Here is a 15758-nt window from a genome sequence, read left to right as displayed (position 1 = left end):
CCCGAAAGCGAGAAAAAAATTCTCTCCTCATTCCTGGCCTCCAAATAAGCAAGTTCTTCACATCCTCACAAAGTACAGTAATCGAAGCAATGAAGAAATACGTAAGCATCCAACCACTTTAAGCGCCAACTCGTCGAAAGAATCTCTGCGGAATTTGTCTTACAAAATTTCTTGCAAATGGGAAGAAGCGAAACAGAGATTGGAATTTCCCAAGGGAATGGGACTGGTGTGCGAAGGAGCATCAGACAGAAAAATTGAGATGCAAACCACAGTTGATCACTCGCATAATCTGTGGCTCGTCTGTGAGATGGAATCTCAGGGAAGCAACAGCGCTTATCTTCCAATTTCTTACATGAATTCGTTTCAGCAGTCTCAGACGGGGCTTGGTCTTCCTTCCGATCAATTTTTTTGGGGTAAGACTTAGAGCTCCTCCAGCACAGATCTCGGATTCAAATTTTATCGAACTGTAACATGAATGGGTTCGGGTTCAATGGGAGAGCAGGGTTTATCCCAAAATTTTGCACACATAGGACAGGTTTTACAGAAATTTTGTGAAGTAAAGGTTTTATAGAAGAATTCTAAGTTACGTAAGTAAAGCATATTGGTTCATAATGTATTTTTTACTCTTCAAGTATTTTGTTTGTTCCGATTCGCTTCTCATTGTTTTCTCTTGAAAAGGTGATTTCTGTCGTGACTTTCTTGGAAATCTTCTTTCACGTAGCTTGCTAATCAGATGGAACCCGACACTGCCTTTTCCTCCAAAAACCCGAGACCCCCTCCTAAGCGTTTGTTTCTTCAAAAATCAAGTCCCTGATTCAATTCTTAACAATCCTTCCCTCAGCACTGCAGTTTCCTTGCTCCCCTCAAATTATAACTTCGAAATTCATAAATCAATATGGCGAATTGTATCTTCCGGCGTCAAAAGTGTCACCCTTCAATTCCCCGAAGGTCTCCTCATGTACTCACTTGATCTTTCCGACATTTTTGAAACCTTTGCTTCTGGGTGACGTCACATATGGGGCATGCTGCTGTGTGGATGATTTTTCTGGATCTTTTGATCCATTACGGGCATAGCTGTTTAGTCCCAATAGATTACACCAAAATCCCTGATTTATATGTTTTCGTTGAAATAAATATAGATGTAGACCATATCATTAATACAATTAAAGTGTTTTTTTGTGACAAAAAGATTGCAGTGGCAGGGACCATCCAATTCTCAGCAGTTGTGAGAGTAGTTAAATCTGCTTTAGCTGACTGTGGTATTGATATCATTGTTCCACAATCTAAACCTACAATTAGGGCATTTCGATATGATCCATATCTCAAAGTTTTCTTATTGGAAGAATATGATCTCTATGGGTTGAAATAAGCTGAGGGGAAGTGCATCTCCTACAATTCTTATTAGTGTTCTAGTTGATGCTATTGTATTTTTTGCAGATAGTAGATTCCATCTAGAGGCATTTATGATAGCAAACCCCCATATTAGGGCATTTCGATATGATCCATATCTCAAAGTTTTCTTCTTGGAGGAATATGATCTCAATGGGAAGAAACAAGCTTAGAAAAAAGAAATATTGAATGCAAGGAAAGTTAACTCCTGGGGTATTGTGCATGGGACGCTCGGGCGATAGTCCATATATACCTCATGCTTCCAAACCCTGTTGGGCAACTTGTTCCCTATATTAACCTGCTCAACCAAGAGACCGAGCATTTTGTTGTCTTTTTTGAAGATCCACATGTCATAATATCGAGCAATTTGTGGTCTTCTTACAACCATTTATAATCTAAATCTGAGATGGTTCTAATCAAACCACAAAAAATAAAATACTATGTGGTGGATATTTATAACACTTGAATCGCCTCTCCACATGGCAAATTCATTCTATAGCACTTCAATAATTTTCAAAAATATTCTAAAACATTTCAAAATTGTACCTCGTCAGTGATGGGGGTCGGGTTTCGTCGGCTAATGGACGCCTGTGTAGGTGACTCAACATTGTTTGAACTGGACTCAACACCCCAAGCCCTAAACCCTATTAACCCTAAACCCTAATTCTTGAACCAGAACCTAAACCCTAAACCCTAACCTTAAAACCTCTAAAATCCCTAAAACCCAAAAACTGAAAAACTGAGAACCCAAAAAAAAAATAAAAAATAAAAACTAAACCCTAAAATAAAAAAACCCTAAACCTAAACCCTAAAATACCAAGCACCAAACCCTAAATACACTAAGCCCTAACCCTAATCCAGAAATTAAACAATATGAAGACAAAATTGAATCATAAACCCCAACCCTAAATCCCACAATTAAGAAACAATTAATACACATTACGCACAAAAATTAAAATTAAATCAAATAACACTAAAATAATAAAAACAATCAGGGTTTAGGCATACCTTCTTAAATTTGGGGAAAATCGTAGTCAAAGGGTGAAATCGAAGTCAAATCGAAGTAGAATTGAAGAAATCGACGCCGAAATGTCAAAAATCAAAGAAAATCGAAATTGAAATGGGGGAAATCAAACGAAATCAGGAGGTATTTTGGGCGAAGAGAGAATAGCTATAGGAACAAGGGAGTGGGAGGCCGAGAAGACATTTGCAACGAGAGGGAGAAGGGAGAAGGGTGACAGAGGACGACAGGTGGAAAAAAATTTCGGAGGAAGAAGAGACGAGAGAAGAATTAGACCGAGAGAGGGAATAGTGCAGAAGAAAGACTGAAAAGAAAAAAATTGGCGAAGGTTTGAGGTATCCCGCCCGCTTCATCCAGATGATTCTCAATATACTGCAAAATTCGGATTCCTGAAATTAAACTGTAGAGATGATTTTAGGGTTTTTCTAATTCATCAACATGAATCATGCGCTGGTGCTCCACTAACGATGTTAGGAGATGAACCAAGTAATGCGGCTGAAGCTCATCTCCTACGTGAGTTGACTAACCCCTCCTATTAGAACTGAAGTCAATTACTTTGTGTGTTGTTTTCCTAGAGTGAGCACAAAGGTGATCTGAAATCTGTCAGCATTAGCTTCATTAACTAAAATTGAAACTGAGCTGATGGGTTAGTTCATTGGAGAAAGAGAATAGAAATTGATTCTTATTACATTAACTGAAATTTCGAAAGTGTTTTAGCTTTCCTATCTTACTCTGAATTTTTTCTTTCTACCACATTTATCAAAGAGTGACAATGGGCAGAACTAAGAGAGATTGCCAAGTAGTTTTTGAATAGGCTTGTTGAAAATCAATAAACAATGGGATTAGGCGATTTTTGTAGATGTAGGCAATATACTACTATCTCACTTTGAAACAAAGTAGTTACTACAAAAAAAATCATAATTTGTTGCCTTTTTTGTGATCTCTTTGACAATGAGGGAGCGAGGGACATTAGCATAGAGAATCCATTTTTAAAAGATTTTTGGCGTGAAAAAATGTAGGTCGGTCAGGCATTTGGGTGAGAAATAAAACCCCAAAAGGTTCACCTTCAATTCCGCAAAGGTCTCCTCATGTACTCACTTGTTCTTTCCGACATTTTTGAAACCTTTGCTTCTGTTGATGAGTGCTTTATTCTGGTTGACATCACATATGGGGCATGCTACTGTGTGGATGATTTTTCTAGATCATTTGATCCATTACGGGCATAGCTATTTAGTCCCAATAGATTACTCCAAAATCATTGCTTTATATGTTTTCGTTGAAATAAAAATTGGTGTAGACCATATCATTAATACAATTAAAGCATATTTTGTGACAAAAAGATTGCAGTGGCAGGGACCATCCAATTCTCAGCAGTTGTGAGAGCTGTTAAATCTGCTTTAGCTGATTCTGGTATTGATATCATTGTTCCACAATCTAAACCTTTGTCTTCAAGGGAAGTGCATCTCCTACAATTCCTAATAGTGTTGCAGTTGATGTTGTTGTATTTGTTGCAGATGGTAGATTCCATCTAGAGGTATTTATGATAGCAAATCCCCATATTAGGGCATTTCGTTATGATCTATATCTCAAAGTTTTCTTCTTGGAAGAATATGATCTCAATGTGATGAAAGAAGCTCAGAAAAAAGAAATATTGAATGCAAGGAAAGCTAAGTTCTGGGGTATTGTAGTTGGGATGTTCGGGCAACGGTCCATATCTACCTCATGCTTCCAAACCCTGTTGGGCAACTTGTTCCCTCTATTGACCAGTTCGACCAAGAGATTGAACATTTTGTTGTCTTCTTCGAAGATCCAAATGTCATAATATCGAGCAATTTGTGGTCTTCTTACAGCCATTTATAATCTAAATCCGAGATGGTCCTCATCAAACCAAAAAAAATAAAATACCAAGTGGTGGATATTTATAACACCTGAATCTCCTCTCCACATGGTAAAATCATTCTATAGCACTTCAATAATTTTCAACAATATTCTAAGACATTTTAAAATTAACCAAACTATTTCCATTGTAGATACACTAAACACTGCAAAAACACACATATCAAGTCCAAATCCACCGAACATCCATGGTAGAACACCATATGATTTCACAGTCACTACAAACTGTACCTCGTCAGTGATGGGGGTCGGGTTTCGTTGGCTAATGGACACCTTTGTAGGCGACTCAACATTGTTTGAACTGGACTCAACACCCTAAACCCTAATTCTAGAACCAAAACCTAAACCCTAAACCCTAACCTTAAAACCCCTAAAAGCACAAAAACCCAAACACTAAGAACCCTAAAAAATTAAAAAAAAAAAAAGACTAAACCCTAAAAATACAATAAACCCAAAACTAACCAAGCACCAAACCCTAAATACACTAAACCCTAACCCTAATCCCGAAATTAAACCCTATGAAGACAAAATTGAACCATAAACCCCAACCCTAAATCCCACAATTAAGCAACAATTAATACACATTACGTACAAAAATTAAATTAAATCAAATACAACACTAAAATAATAAAAAAAAATTAGGGTATAGGCATACCTTCTTAAATTTGGGGAAAACCGTAGTCGAAGGATGAAATCGAAGCCGAATTGAAGTAGAATTGAAGAAATCAACGCCGAAATATAAAAAATGAAAGAAAATCGAAATCGAAATGGGGGAAATCAAACGAAATCAAGAGGTATTTTGGACGAAGAGAGAATAGCTACAGGGAGAAGGGAGTGGGAGGCCGAGAGGACGTTCAGAATGAGAGGGAGAAGGGAGAAGGGAGAAGGGAGAAGGGAGATGGAGGATGAGAGCAAGGAAAAAAATTTCGAAGGAAGAAGAGACTAGAGAAGAATTAGATCGAGAGGGAAGAGTGCAGAAGAGAGACTGAAATGAAAAAATTCGACGAGGGTTCAAGGCATCCCACCCGCTTCATTCGGATGATTCTCAATATTCTACAGAATCCGAATTCCCAAAATTAAACCATAGAGATGATTTAAGGGTTCGTCTGATTCATCAACATGAATCATGCACTAGTGTTCCACTAACAATGTCAGGAGATGAACTGAGTAATGTGGTTGAAGTTCATCTCCTGCGTGAGTTGACTAACCTCCTATTAGAACTGAAGTCAATAACTTTGTGTGTTGTTTTCCTAGAGTGAGCACAAAGGTGATCTGAAATCTGTCAGCATTAGCATCATTTATGCTGAAAATTCACCCTTCTTCATGTCTAAAAACTATTTTCTGAGTTGATGGGTTAGTTCATTGGAGAAAGAGAATAGAAACTATTTTTATTACATTAACTGAAATTGCAAAAAAAAATTAGCTTGCATATCTTACTCAGAAGTTTTTCTTTCTACCACATTTATCAAAATGCCAAATTTTATTGATCGCACCCATTTGTGTTACCCTCTCCATTCTACCAATCCCTTGGCTTCCCTCTTCCCCCGTGTTCTGTCGGTCTTTTCCACATTATTTCCATAAAATAAAATAAAAAATTAAAATCTTAAGAAAAATCAAGATATTAAAAATTAAAAAAACACTATGTCATTGGATTAAAGAAAAAGAACGTTCTCTGGCCATGTCAAAACTTAACCGAACTACATTAACAATGGAAAACAAAACAAAATCATAGTTTTTTCCCTCTTCTCTTCTACCAGAACATTTCAAACCGTTAAAAAAGAAAACAAACTATATATAAAAATACTTGTTGTTGCCCCTAACCTCAACATTATGAGGGAGAAATTAATTGGTGGCAAAGGAAAAAAAGGGTAAAAAGGGGTGCAACAAGAGGACTTCTTAGGAGGTCACCCATCCAAGTACAACAATCGCCAAAACACGTTTAACTTCAGAGTTTTGATGGGATTCAATGCATTAATGTTGGTATAATCGCACCCGTTTGTGTTTCCCTCTCCATCCTACCAATCCCATCCCCAGTTTTCCTCTCCCCCCGTATTTTGTTGGTCTTTTCCATATTCCCTCCATAAAATAAAATTAAAAATTAAAATTTTTGACAAAAATCAGGATATAAAAAATTATAAGTGTTTTGTCGTTGGCTTAAAGAATAAAACTTTCATCGTCCATGTTGAAACTGAACAAAACTACATTAATAACAGAAAGTAAAACAAAATCGTACTTTTTTTTCTTTTTTCCCTCTTCTCTTCTACCCAAACGTTTCGAATCGTTAAAAAATAAAACAAACTATATATACAAATATGTTTTGCTGCCCCTAACAGTAGCATTGTGAGGGAGAAATTAGTTGGTGGCAAAGGAAACATGGGGAAAAAGGGGTGCTACACGAGGACTTCCTAGGAGGTCAACCATCCTAGTACTAGTCTCATCCAAGCGCGCTTAACTTCTGAGGTCTCATGGGATCTGGTGCATTGGTGCTAGTATGATCTTACTTGTTGTTGTTACCCTCTCCATCCTGCCAATCCCTTCCTCGGCTTCACTATCCCCCCGTGTTCTATCGGTCTTTTCCACATTTCCTACATAAAATAAAATATAAATTATAATCTTATGCAAAAATCAAGATATAAAAAATAAAAAAGGAGCACTATGTTTTTGGATTAAAGAATAAAACATTCACCGTCCGTGTCGAAAGTGTAGCGAACTGCATTAATAAAGGAAAACTAAACAATCATTCTTTTTTTTTCTTTTTTTCCCCCTTCTCTTCTTCCCGAAAGTTTCAAACCGTCAAAATATATATATATACAAATATGTTTTGTGACCCCTAACCGCAGCATTGCGAGGGAGAAATTAGCTGGTGGCAATGGAAAATAGGGCAAAAAGGGGTGCAACACGAGGATTTCTCAGGAAGTCACCCATCCTAATTATATAACTAGAATGTGTTTAATTAATTAGATAAGTAAGTTATTACTATTTTTCTATTAGGGTTTAAGGTTTAAATAATTGATTAGTTATTACATTAAATATGTCACTTGGCCGATTAATTAGGAGAAATCATTCGGTATTTAATTATTTCTTACTTAATCAGTAATTATATGATTAGTAAATACATAATGTCATTAATAAATTAGTATTAGATATGATCAAGATAGTTATGTATTACATTAAATGTGTTATTTAATTAATCACAACCCAACCCTTGCCCCCCACCTAGGCGTGGGTGAGGTGCGTGGGTGAGCCACATAGGCAAGGCACGTGTGTAGGTGAGTGGCGCGCTTGCATTCAAGTTGTAGAGGCTGGCTATCAATTTCTTTGTCTCATTTAAAATTTAAAATTTTAACTTGAATCGATTCAAATGCTCTTGAATTATATTTTATGAGCTTATTTAGGCATTTGTGATATTGCCAAGTTTGAATTTAAATAAAGGGGTAAACCTCGTACTGAGGTGGGAAGATCATACTAATCCATGTAAGATGAAGGGATAAGGATTCTTATCCCTAGTTTGCATATAAGTAGGCTTTGTACCCATGAGTGTAAACCATCTTCATTTTATGCAAAGAAGTTTCCCTTATTTTCAAAGGTCTTTTTTTTGTTCTTTTCAAACTTCTTGTATTTTTTTAATTTCATATTTTTTTATCACTTTAGAGCACTGGCTATACTTCCATTACCTACATAGAACAAGAGTGCACCCAACAGTCAGAGTGAGTTAAGTTTTTTTATTCACCAAAGTTGTATATTTTTGTGAGCTACCATTAAAATAGTTAATACACTTTCTTTTTTTCATGCACAAAAGTTGGGCTTGTCTGCATTTGAAATTGAAAGGAGTCCTTTTTCAAACATAGACCATTTTTAAAGGAATATGAAGTTTTATCGTTTGGCTAGAGGGATGCTTCCTTCTCTCATATTTTCTATGTACAATTGGGGCCTCATTAAAAGGAAAGGTCACTTAATGGAGAGAAGTAGGAGTTCAAAAGAAGAGGTGTTGAGAAGTAGTGGTGGTAAATTTGTTTTTTTAGAAATAAAGAACATCTAAGTATGGAGGAGGATACGAGATGAAAATTTCTTTTCATGCGAAAGTTAGCAACTCCAATTTGAGGGAAGTGTTGAAGAAGCAAAATGGAAGAGTCTAATATGATTTTCATGGTAAAAGAATCTCATGGTGGAAGAATTAGTAGGACAAAGTTTTATTTGAATCTCATGGGATAGAATCTTACATAAGAAATCTATTGATTTTATCAGTATTCTGTAATACTGATTTACTTTGTTTCATATTAGGAGTTCTATTCAAGTTGTAAGTAGAACATGGGTAGGTTTAATTTTATTTTGATTCTGTGAGTTTTCTCTATTTAATGTACTCATTATACAATCAATTAATTGTTTTCTCTCTAAATATTTTACGAATCAATTCCTATGCCTAATATTTTTAATTACTCAAATAAAACAAATAGAAAATAAAACATAGCATAAAAATAAGATATCCAATTATAACTTCATAAAATGAACTAAAAGCATGGTTCTCCTCATTTGTGCTAAAGTAACTCATGACATTACCAGAGGATTTCATAAAGAACAACAAATTGAATAACCTAAAATGTTATCAACTTGAGTCTAATAAGTTAATCTTATAAAAAAGAAATAGAACATGAGATGAAGAGCTGATATGAAAGAGTCATATATGACCAACCAAGAGAAAATGTGATGACATTCCTAATGAAAGAGTCATATATGTCAGTGCTATTTAATAGAAGAAATGACCAACAAAGAGCGTAATTATTGCCATTAAGAGGAATAATATTGGAGGAATTAAAATTCAGAACAGATAAAGTTTGAAGAATTACAAAATAAACAACAATGCTTACGAAAACATGCAATGGAACAAAAAATTGAATATTTACCCTCGTAAATAAATTTAAACAAATAAATCAACATGTGAGTAGGCTTAGATTATAACACATAAATGATTTATATCACTTTATAATGGCATCATAAATTTATCTCTAAAGGAATTTTCTATTGTTGTAGACGACTAAAAAGTTTTTTTAAATGTTTCTATCCAATCCAAATTAACCACTTAAATATAACAATTACCACGTGAGGTTAAATTATTAGATTTCCATGGACACTATCAAATTTGTATGTCATTAACTTTATGTGATTAAACTTAATATCACTAGACATTTTTCATAATTAAGAATGTTGTGGTTATTACTTAATTATTCAAATGTAAACCAAAATATGACATGAAAATAATTGACTAAAATTTATGCCAATTATTAATTTCTTATATTTAGGTCAATCATAATATGCATAGAAGATTAAGTATGCATAAACCCAAAATAAATTTTTATACAGATAAAAATTAACTAACACTTGCATATTAAACATTCATATATGCATATCCAATTTTTTAATCCATATGCACTAAAATGAAAAAGAATAAAAACTAAAATTTTCTATTTTTCTTGTTATTTATATATGAATTAAATGTATCCAACGATAACATTGGGCTTGGATGGGCTGTGAGCATGTTTGGTGCTCTTGCGCGTACAGTGGTGCGGGACAACCGGAGAGCACGATGTCGTGCTCCTGGCCTTGGCTGCACTCCAATGAGAGCACGGAACACCGATGCACACAACACGGGTCTCTGCTCTGTTCGCTCGCGCCTCTCTCGGCTGCTCACAGCCAAGCGTCTCGTCCGTTTGGGACTCTACTCACCATCCCCGCGCCGCCGTCTCCTTCCTCTGGTGCCATTGTCACCGGTGTGCGTCCAACGAGCACAACACGTCAGTGTACACAGGCTCCCTTTACAGTGTCTCTCTCTTGGTGCTCTGTGACTGCTCCTCTCGGCTGCACTTCGACGTATTGTCTGGTGTTCATTGCCACCCACCAAAGCAACGTCTCTCGACCGAGAATCAATTGTGTGCAATGTCGGTCTCCAGGCGACTGGAAGTGAGGAACGGGACCAACCGGGAGTCGAGAAGAAAATGCACACAAAATGTCGATGATTTGACACCAACACACACAACGAGCCCCGTCGTTCGTCTCCCCACGTTGATGATCCCCTCTGCAGACCCGAATGATAGTTGATGGCTGGCTATGGGCATTTTCTTCCCACGGGAGCATATGTTCCTACTAACATGCTAGCACCTCCAGCGCACTAAGCGAAACCTACTCTGGCGCACCAGTGCAGTCATCTTGTCTGGCCAAGGACGCTGTTCAGAAACATCACTGCCTCTCCTGGATGTTGTCTAACCGGGGAGTGCCAACGTGATTGAGATTCGCTAGGCACACAACGTATTGTCAATCGGACGTGCCACCACTGGCTATCGAAGAAGCGTGGGGCTCATAAGGCCTCATCTTAAGTCTACATCCTCCTGTACTCGAAAATGACACGTAAATTTTTATTTTTTTTACGGCAGAATAAAAACATAGACAACATTTAACAAAAAAAAAATAATGGAATTTTAATCAAGACGAGAGATTTCAAATGTAAATCAGAATTTCTAAAACAATATAAAATTCATAAAAAGAAAATCAGAAACCCAAGATGCATACCTTCAATCATGGTAGACAAAATTCCAGGAATTTGTATAGGAACGTCTTGTTTATCCAAACTCCCGTTGATGGATAAAACTTAGGCTTATTTCTTATCCAAATCCTATTTAACGTACAATCCAAACTCAGGCTCACTATCCTTTTATCTATGGGAAACTACCTAATAATGGGTTAAACCTAAAAAAGGGAAACAACTATCAGACTCATGGGCCATTCTAAAAGGAGGAAGTGGAAGAAGAGTCATGAGATGCTTGGTAATGGGATTTTAGAGATAGTAATTGAGCTTGAGATTAGTGTGGATTTTTTTGCCCTAGAAGATGACTCCATTGCATGAACCCATATTCATGACGTTGTGATGTGAAGGGAAGACGAGGGAGTCTTGGAGCGTGAGTGCTCCTTTTTCATCCAAGCGACAAAACATACATTCACATATGAAGCCATAGTCATATTATTTTCGATAGACAAAACCGATGTCAATTGATTTGGCAGTGAAAGAAGCTAACTTTCTTGATCATATTCTGCCATTTCTTTAAAATAGCTTCACACTTGAGCTGTCATTTCTTGGGCAGATTTGAAAGAACTTCAAGTGAGATGTCTTTGTTGAGGACTGTGGAGCCTAGTCCATTGCACACGACTCTGTTATCGAAACAGAAATGGTGTGCGAATAGAGTCCCTCGCAGGAATACTTCGTATCTATTGTCAAAACAAGGACATTGCGTGTAGAGAGTCTTGCATTTCATTGTTTGTTCACTATTGAAAATAATCATAATTTGTCGTATTTTTTGTGATCTCTCATTTGCTTTGACAAAGAGGGGCGAGGGCACACAGTATACATTGTGAAAAGATTTTTTGTGGGAAAAAGGTACATCTATTATGCACTTTGGGCGGTTGACCGGGAATGGCAGGTCTTCTCACTGTTGGCAAACCGTGTGTGCTCTTTCGTGAATTGCGTGGAGACTTGCGAGTGGGGGTGAAAACTAGAAAGTTGCAAAAAAGTATAGAAAAGGCAAGATTTAACTGTCACTCTATTGGCTCGACGCTGTTGTCGTTGCCACTGCCGGAGCTGTTGTACGACGCTGTTGCCGCCGCCGTTGCTGGTGTTGTAGTGCAAGACTTCGACTCTATTTCCAAAATAGAAATAGAGTGTGAAACAGAATCTCTCGGCAGAAGAGAGACTCAAGAAGAACGACGATGTTGCCGTCATCGTTTCTGGAGTTACTGTTCGTTGTAGTTGTCGTTACTGGTGCTGTTGTTCGATGTTGCTGTCAGAAGAACAAAGTCTGGGACTTACCAGAACAAAGAGGTTTATGACACTCCCTCGGGATTTTGTATCGGTACCTGTGTGTGCACTAGGAAGACGAAGCGGGGAGAGGTTTCGGTCTCGCCTAAACTCGTTCAGACGACAAAGAGAGAAGACTCTCTCGGGTTGTATTTCTGGTGTGAGAAACAAACTGTATTGTGATTCTTCAACTGATCTGTAAAATCCTCTACAGCTCCCATGGACGTAGGCAATTTTTTGAACCACGTAAAATATTATGTTGTGCATGATTACTTGTTACTTGTCTTGTTGTCATCGATGATTTTTTCCTAACAATTGGTATCAGAGCCGGAAGATTATAAGAAGTAAGAATGTGATCTTCAATGAGAAGATTGTGTACAAGGACAAGTCCAGTACAGTTGCTGAAGCAACTCCTCAGGAGTTGCCTTCTTTAAATTTGTTGTGAACACCTTGTCAAGTCTATGATAGTGTTGTAAATTCATAGGGATTCCCACTTGTTTATCCATTGTCTAGGCATAATTGATGTCATCACTGCACACTTCAATGGAAGAAAAGAGAGTATGTGGTGAATAATATTTTCTGGTAACTTGGTTATACTGTTGTTAGTCTTCTCAAGTTTCTCTTATGCTGAAAGTCCATTGACTAACTTTTTGCTTGTTACTCACTGCTATTTGTGATATGAAATAACTTAAAAAGTATTATGTTAGTCAATCTATTTTTTGGGCAAAAACTTGAGTTCAAGTGGACTACATCCCTGAATAGTTCGAAGTAGAAGTCGAGGTCAAGGGTGTGTGTCTTGGTAGCTTCATCCAATGAGGGGATGTCGCTGAAAATGGGTTTTTCACAAAGCTGACCCTTGTACCCAAGACGCTTCAGGTTCGGCTTAATTATTTCCATCTCTTCAACCGAAGATGATCAATCTTCACTGCTTTCATTTTTTAGGGATTTGAGACCCTTGAAATCTTAATGAGGCTCCTTTATGTATCAGGTAAAGTTGAGCGAAGATATTGATGGACAAGAGAACAAACAATCCGGTTTCTAAATTTCTTCATCCATAGAATATCATGAAGTTCAAGCTACTAAACTCCTATGGCAGACAAATCAATCAATCTCATGAGATCAAATGAGTAGGTCTCACAAAGAATAAAGAACAAATGAATATTCTATTGGTGTTGTTTTTTATATGAAATCAATATTCTGTAACTCTTCTAATTCTCAATAAAATTGACAAGATGTTTTCATTGTATAGTAATGAATCTTCTATGGGGTTAATATTTATTCCATAATTTGTCCCCTCAATAGGATTGTTTGTTGCATTGAAGAGATGATATTTATTCCTATTTTACTAACCGGTAATCCAATATATAAATGATCTACAGATTAAGGTATATCTAGTTTGATAAAATAGTCAGATTTTTTCACCTTTATTCTTAATTTTAATTGCTTTTACTTAGTTCATATTTTTTTTAATTAATTCAAAACCTAAGGTCAATTTTATAGATTATGTTCACGATGAAACAATAGCATTCGTATAAGCAATTACATACAAAGTACATATAGGATTTTTAGGTGGTTTGTAGTCCTTCTAGCCGATTGCTAGTCCACCCCCTAAGATTTTTTATAATCTTAAGGAACCACTAATGTTGGCTTTGCCCAAAAATATATAAAGAAAATCACCTCTAAGGCCAATTACAATGTTGTCCATACATGGACTTACATAATTCAATTGACCATAACAACCAACTCACAATGGCAATCCCTTAGATTTAATACCTAATGAGGCATACATGCCTAGATCCAAAAAAAGAGATTTTCCATCAATTCACTAGGCTATGCAAGCTTAGACGAACATAGAGATTTTCATCCACTTACTAGGCACACCAATCTAGACCCACAAAGAGATTTTCAGCATCGCCTACCTACACAACGTCTTATGACTCAAATAATATCAAACACACCTTCCCATCTTCAACTCCTCAACCACAATAATTTATCTTAAATAAATATGGGGTGAGGATGGTCTTACCTAAGGAAGGTTTGACCCAATTGTACGCATTACTTGCTTACCATATAACCCAATATTAATTATCTACCAATAGGCAAATTTTATCAACTAAGTACAAACAAATAGGTACATCTATCCTAGTTACCTATCCAATGTAATTAGTAGTTTAAAATAGTTAGTAACTTGATTTTAAAATGAAAATAATTCATAATAGTCATTTATTATTTTATTTGAAAATATAGGCAGCTCAAGATGTGTTGATTTGAAAATATCAGCTCAATTTAAATATGAGATTGTCTTTGCAAGTTGGGGAACATATTCAATTCAACTCAAAAGTAATAAATTTCAAACTATAGCCCATAAGTAGCACTATAAATTATAGTGAATGATTTTTCAAAGTGTACTTAGCACTAGTTCACAATAAACTTGGATTTGAAATGTTATCCCAAAGTTTAAATACATAGTAAAAGCCATTTCAAATGCTCCAATAAAATGACATACAAGCATGCATTAATATGATTTAAAAATAGAAGAGGTTGTAAACGTAATTTCAAATGGTTGTCAATAACACAACTACTCACAATGCAATGGTTGAATCAAATATGGTCTTAAAATAACTTAGCACATGTTCAATTAACTGATATCTAAGTATTCAATTAAACAACACATAAATACTTAACTTAATAAAAAATATCAAAATTGACTTCCTTTTAAGTTTTATAGGAGCCAAAAACTTCTTAAATCATGTGCAAGAGCTTAGGAGGCTTGGTTTTCTCTGTGAGAAGAGAGAATTTCGTTGGAGGCATGTTTGGGTTAAATAGCAAATTCTCCAACATTTAGAAAAAAGAGGGTGAAAACAAAGGTGTAAAAATTATGAAAAAATAATCATTAGTTCCTATTTGGCTACCGAACATATTATTGGTTACTTACATGATTTGGAAACATACAATTTTTGGATTTGGACCTGATATTCAAGAAATCGAATTTCTACAGCATGGGCTCGTCCTTTTTCTTCTAATAGCTTGATTATGTAGTCAAATCCTACCGAGAGTTTGAATCCTCTCCGCTCCAGGGTTTGACTCCTCTTGCTTTTGCACCTTATAAGGGTCGATTTATTGTTTTATTTCAAAACTTTTTTGTTGCATAGAGTCAAATGCTTTTTTTTTCTTTTTTCTTTTTACTCAGATGGGGTGGATTCCTTCCATGTTGGTGACTCTTACTATATGTACTTTAGTAGAATGATTGACTCCCAATGCGGTTTTGCTCTCTCCATAATGACATGAGGTTGACTCCTTCCATATGGGTCAACTCTTCTTGCTCTGTTTTCACCACATGCTTGACTCCTTAATTTTGTCATTTTACTTTAGGGTTTCATCTTTTTCACTGATTTTGCTTGACTTTTATAGATGGGTTTGACTCCTTTGATTGTTGGCACTTCAATTTTTAATTATCTAACTAAAGTAGCTGATTTCTTCCTATGTAGTAATCTCCTTTTGAGTAATTTATTCTTCTTGCCTTTTTTGAACTAATATTAGTTTTGTTTGCAAAAAATGATTCTTCATTTGTCTTTTTAATTAGATGGTGCTATTGGATGTTGATGGTGTGCT

At 36.0% G+C, this 15758-nt stretch overlaps 1 protein-coding gene and 3 pseudogenes across 1 annotated transcript; 2 read left to right on the top strand and 2 right to left on the bottom strand.

Annotated features, from left to right (window-relative positions):
- The first annotated feature begins 217 nt into the window (after nucleotides 1-217).
- LOC137942926 (uncharacterized) lies at nucleotides 218-1631 on the top strand (annotated as a pseudogene).
- A 1421-nt stretch (nucleotides 1632-3052) lies between these two features.
- Nucleotides 3053-4232, top strand: LOC137942925 (uncharacterized). The gene is made up of 4 exons (XM_068788646.1): nucleotides 3053-3056; nucleotides 3491-3630; nucleotides 3751-3820; nucleotides 3925-4232. Exons 1-4 carry the CDS (start codon nucleotides 3053-3055, stop codon nucleotides 4230-4232), a joined length of 522 nt encoding a protein of 173 aa, XP_068644747.1.
- A 1949-nt stretch (nucleotides 4233-6181) lies between these two features.
- On the bottom strand, nucleotides 6182-6300 carry LOC137943337 (5S ribosomal RNA; annotated as a pseudogene).
- Nucleotides 6301-6690: 390 nt separating this feature from the next.
- On the bottom strand, nucleotides 6691-6809 carry LOC137943344 (5S ribosomal RNA; annotated as a pseudogene).
- Between the last annotated feature and the right edge of the window lie 8949 nt (nucleotides 6810-15758).

This window comes from Aristolochia californica, unplaced genomic scaffold (genome assembly GCF_029961685.1).
Source record: "Aristolochia californica isolate CCGP_79_NKW_82.1479 unplaced genomic scaffold, dmAriCali1.0.hap1 SCAF_10, whole genome shotgun sequence".
Lineage (NCBI taxonomy): Eukaryota > Viridiplantae > Streptophyta > Magnoliopsida > Piperales > Aristolochiaceae > Aristolochia > Aristolochia californica.
The sequence above is the reverse complement of the archived record's forward strand: the minus strand, read 5'-3'. Positions and strand labels throughout refer to the sequence as shown.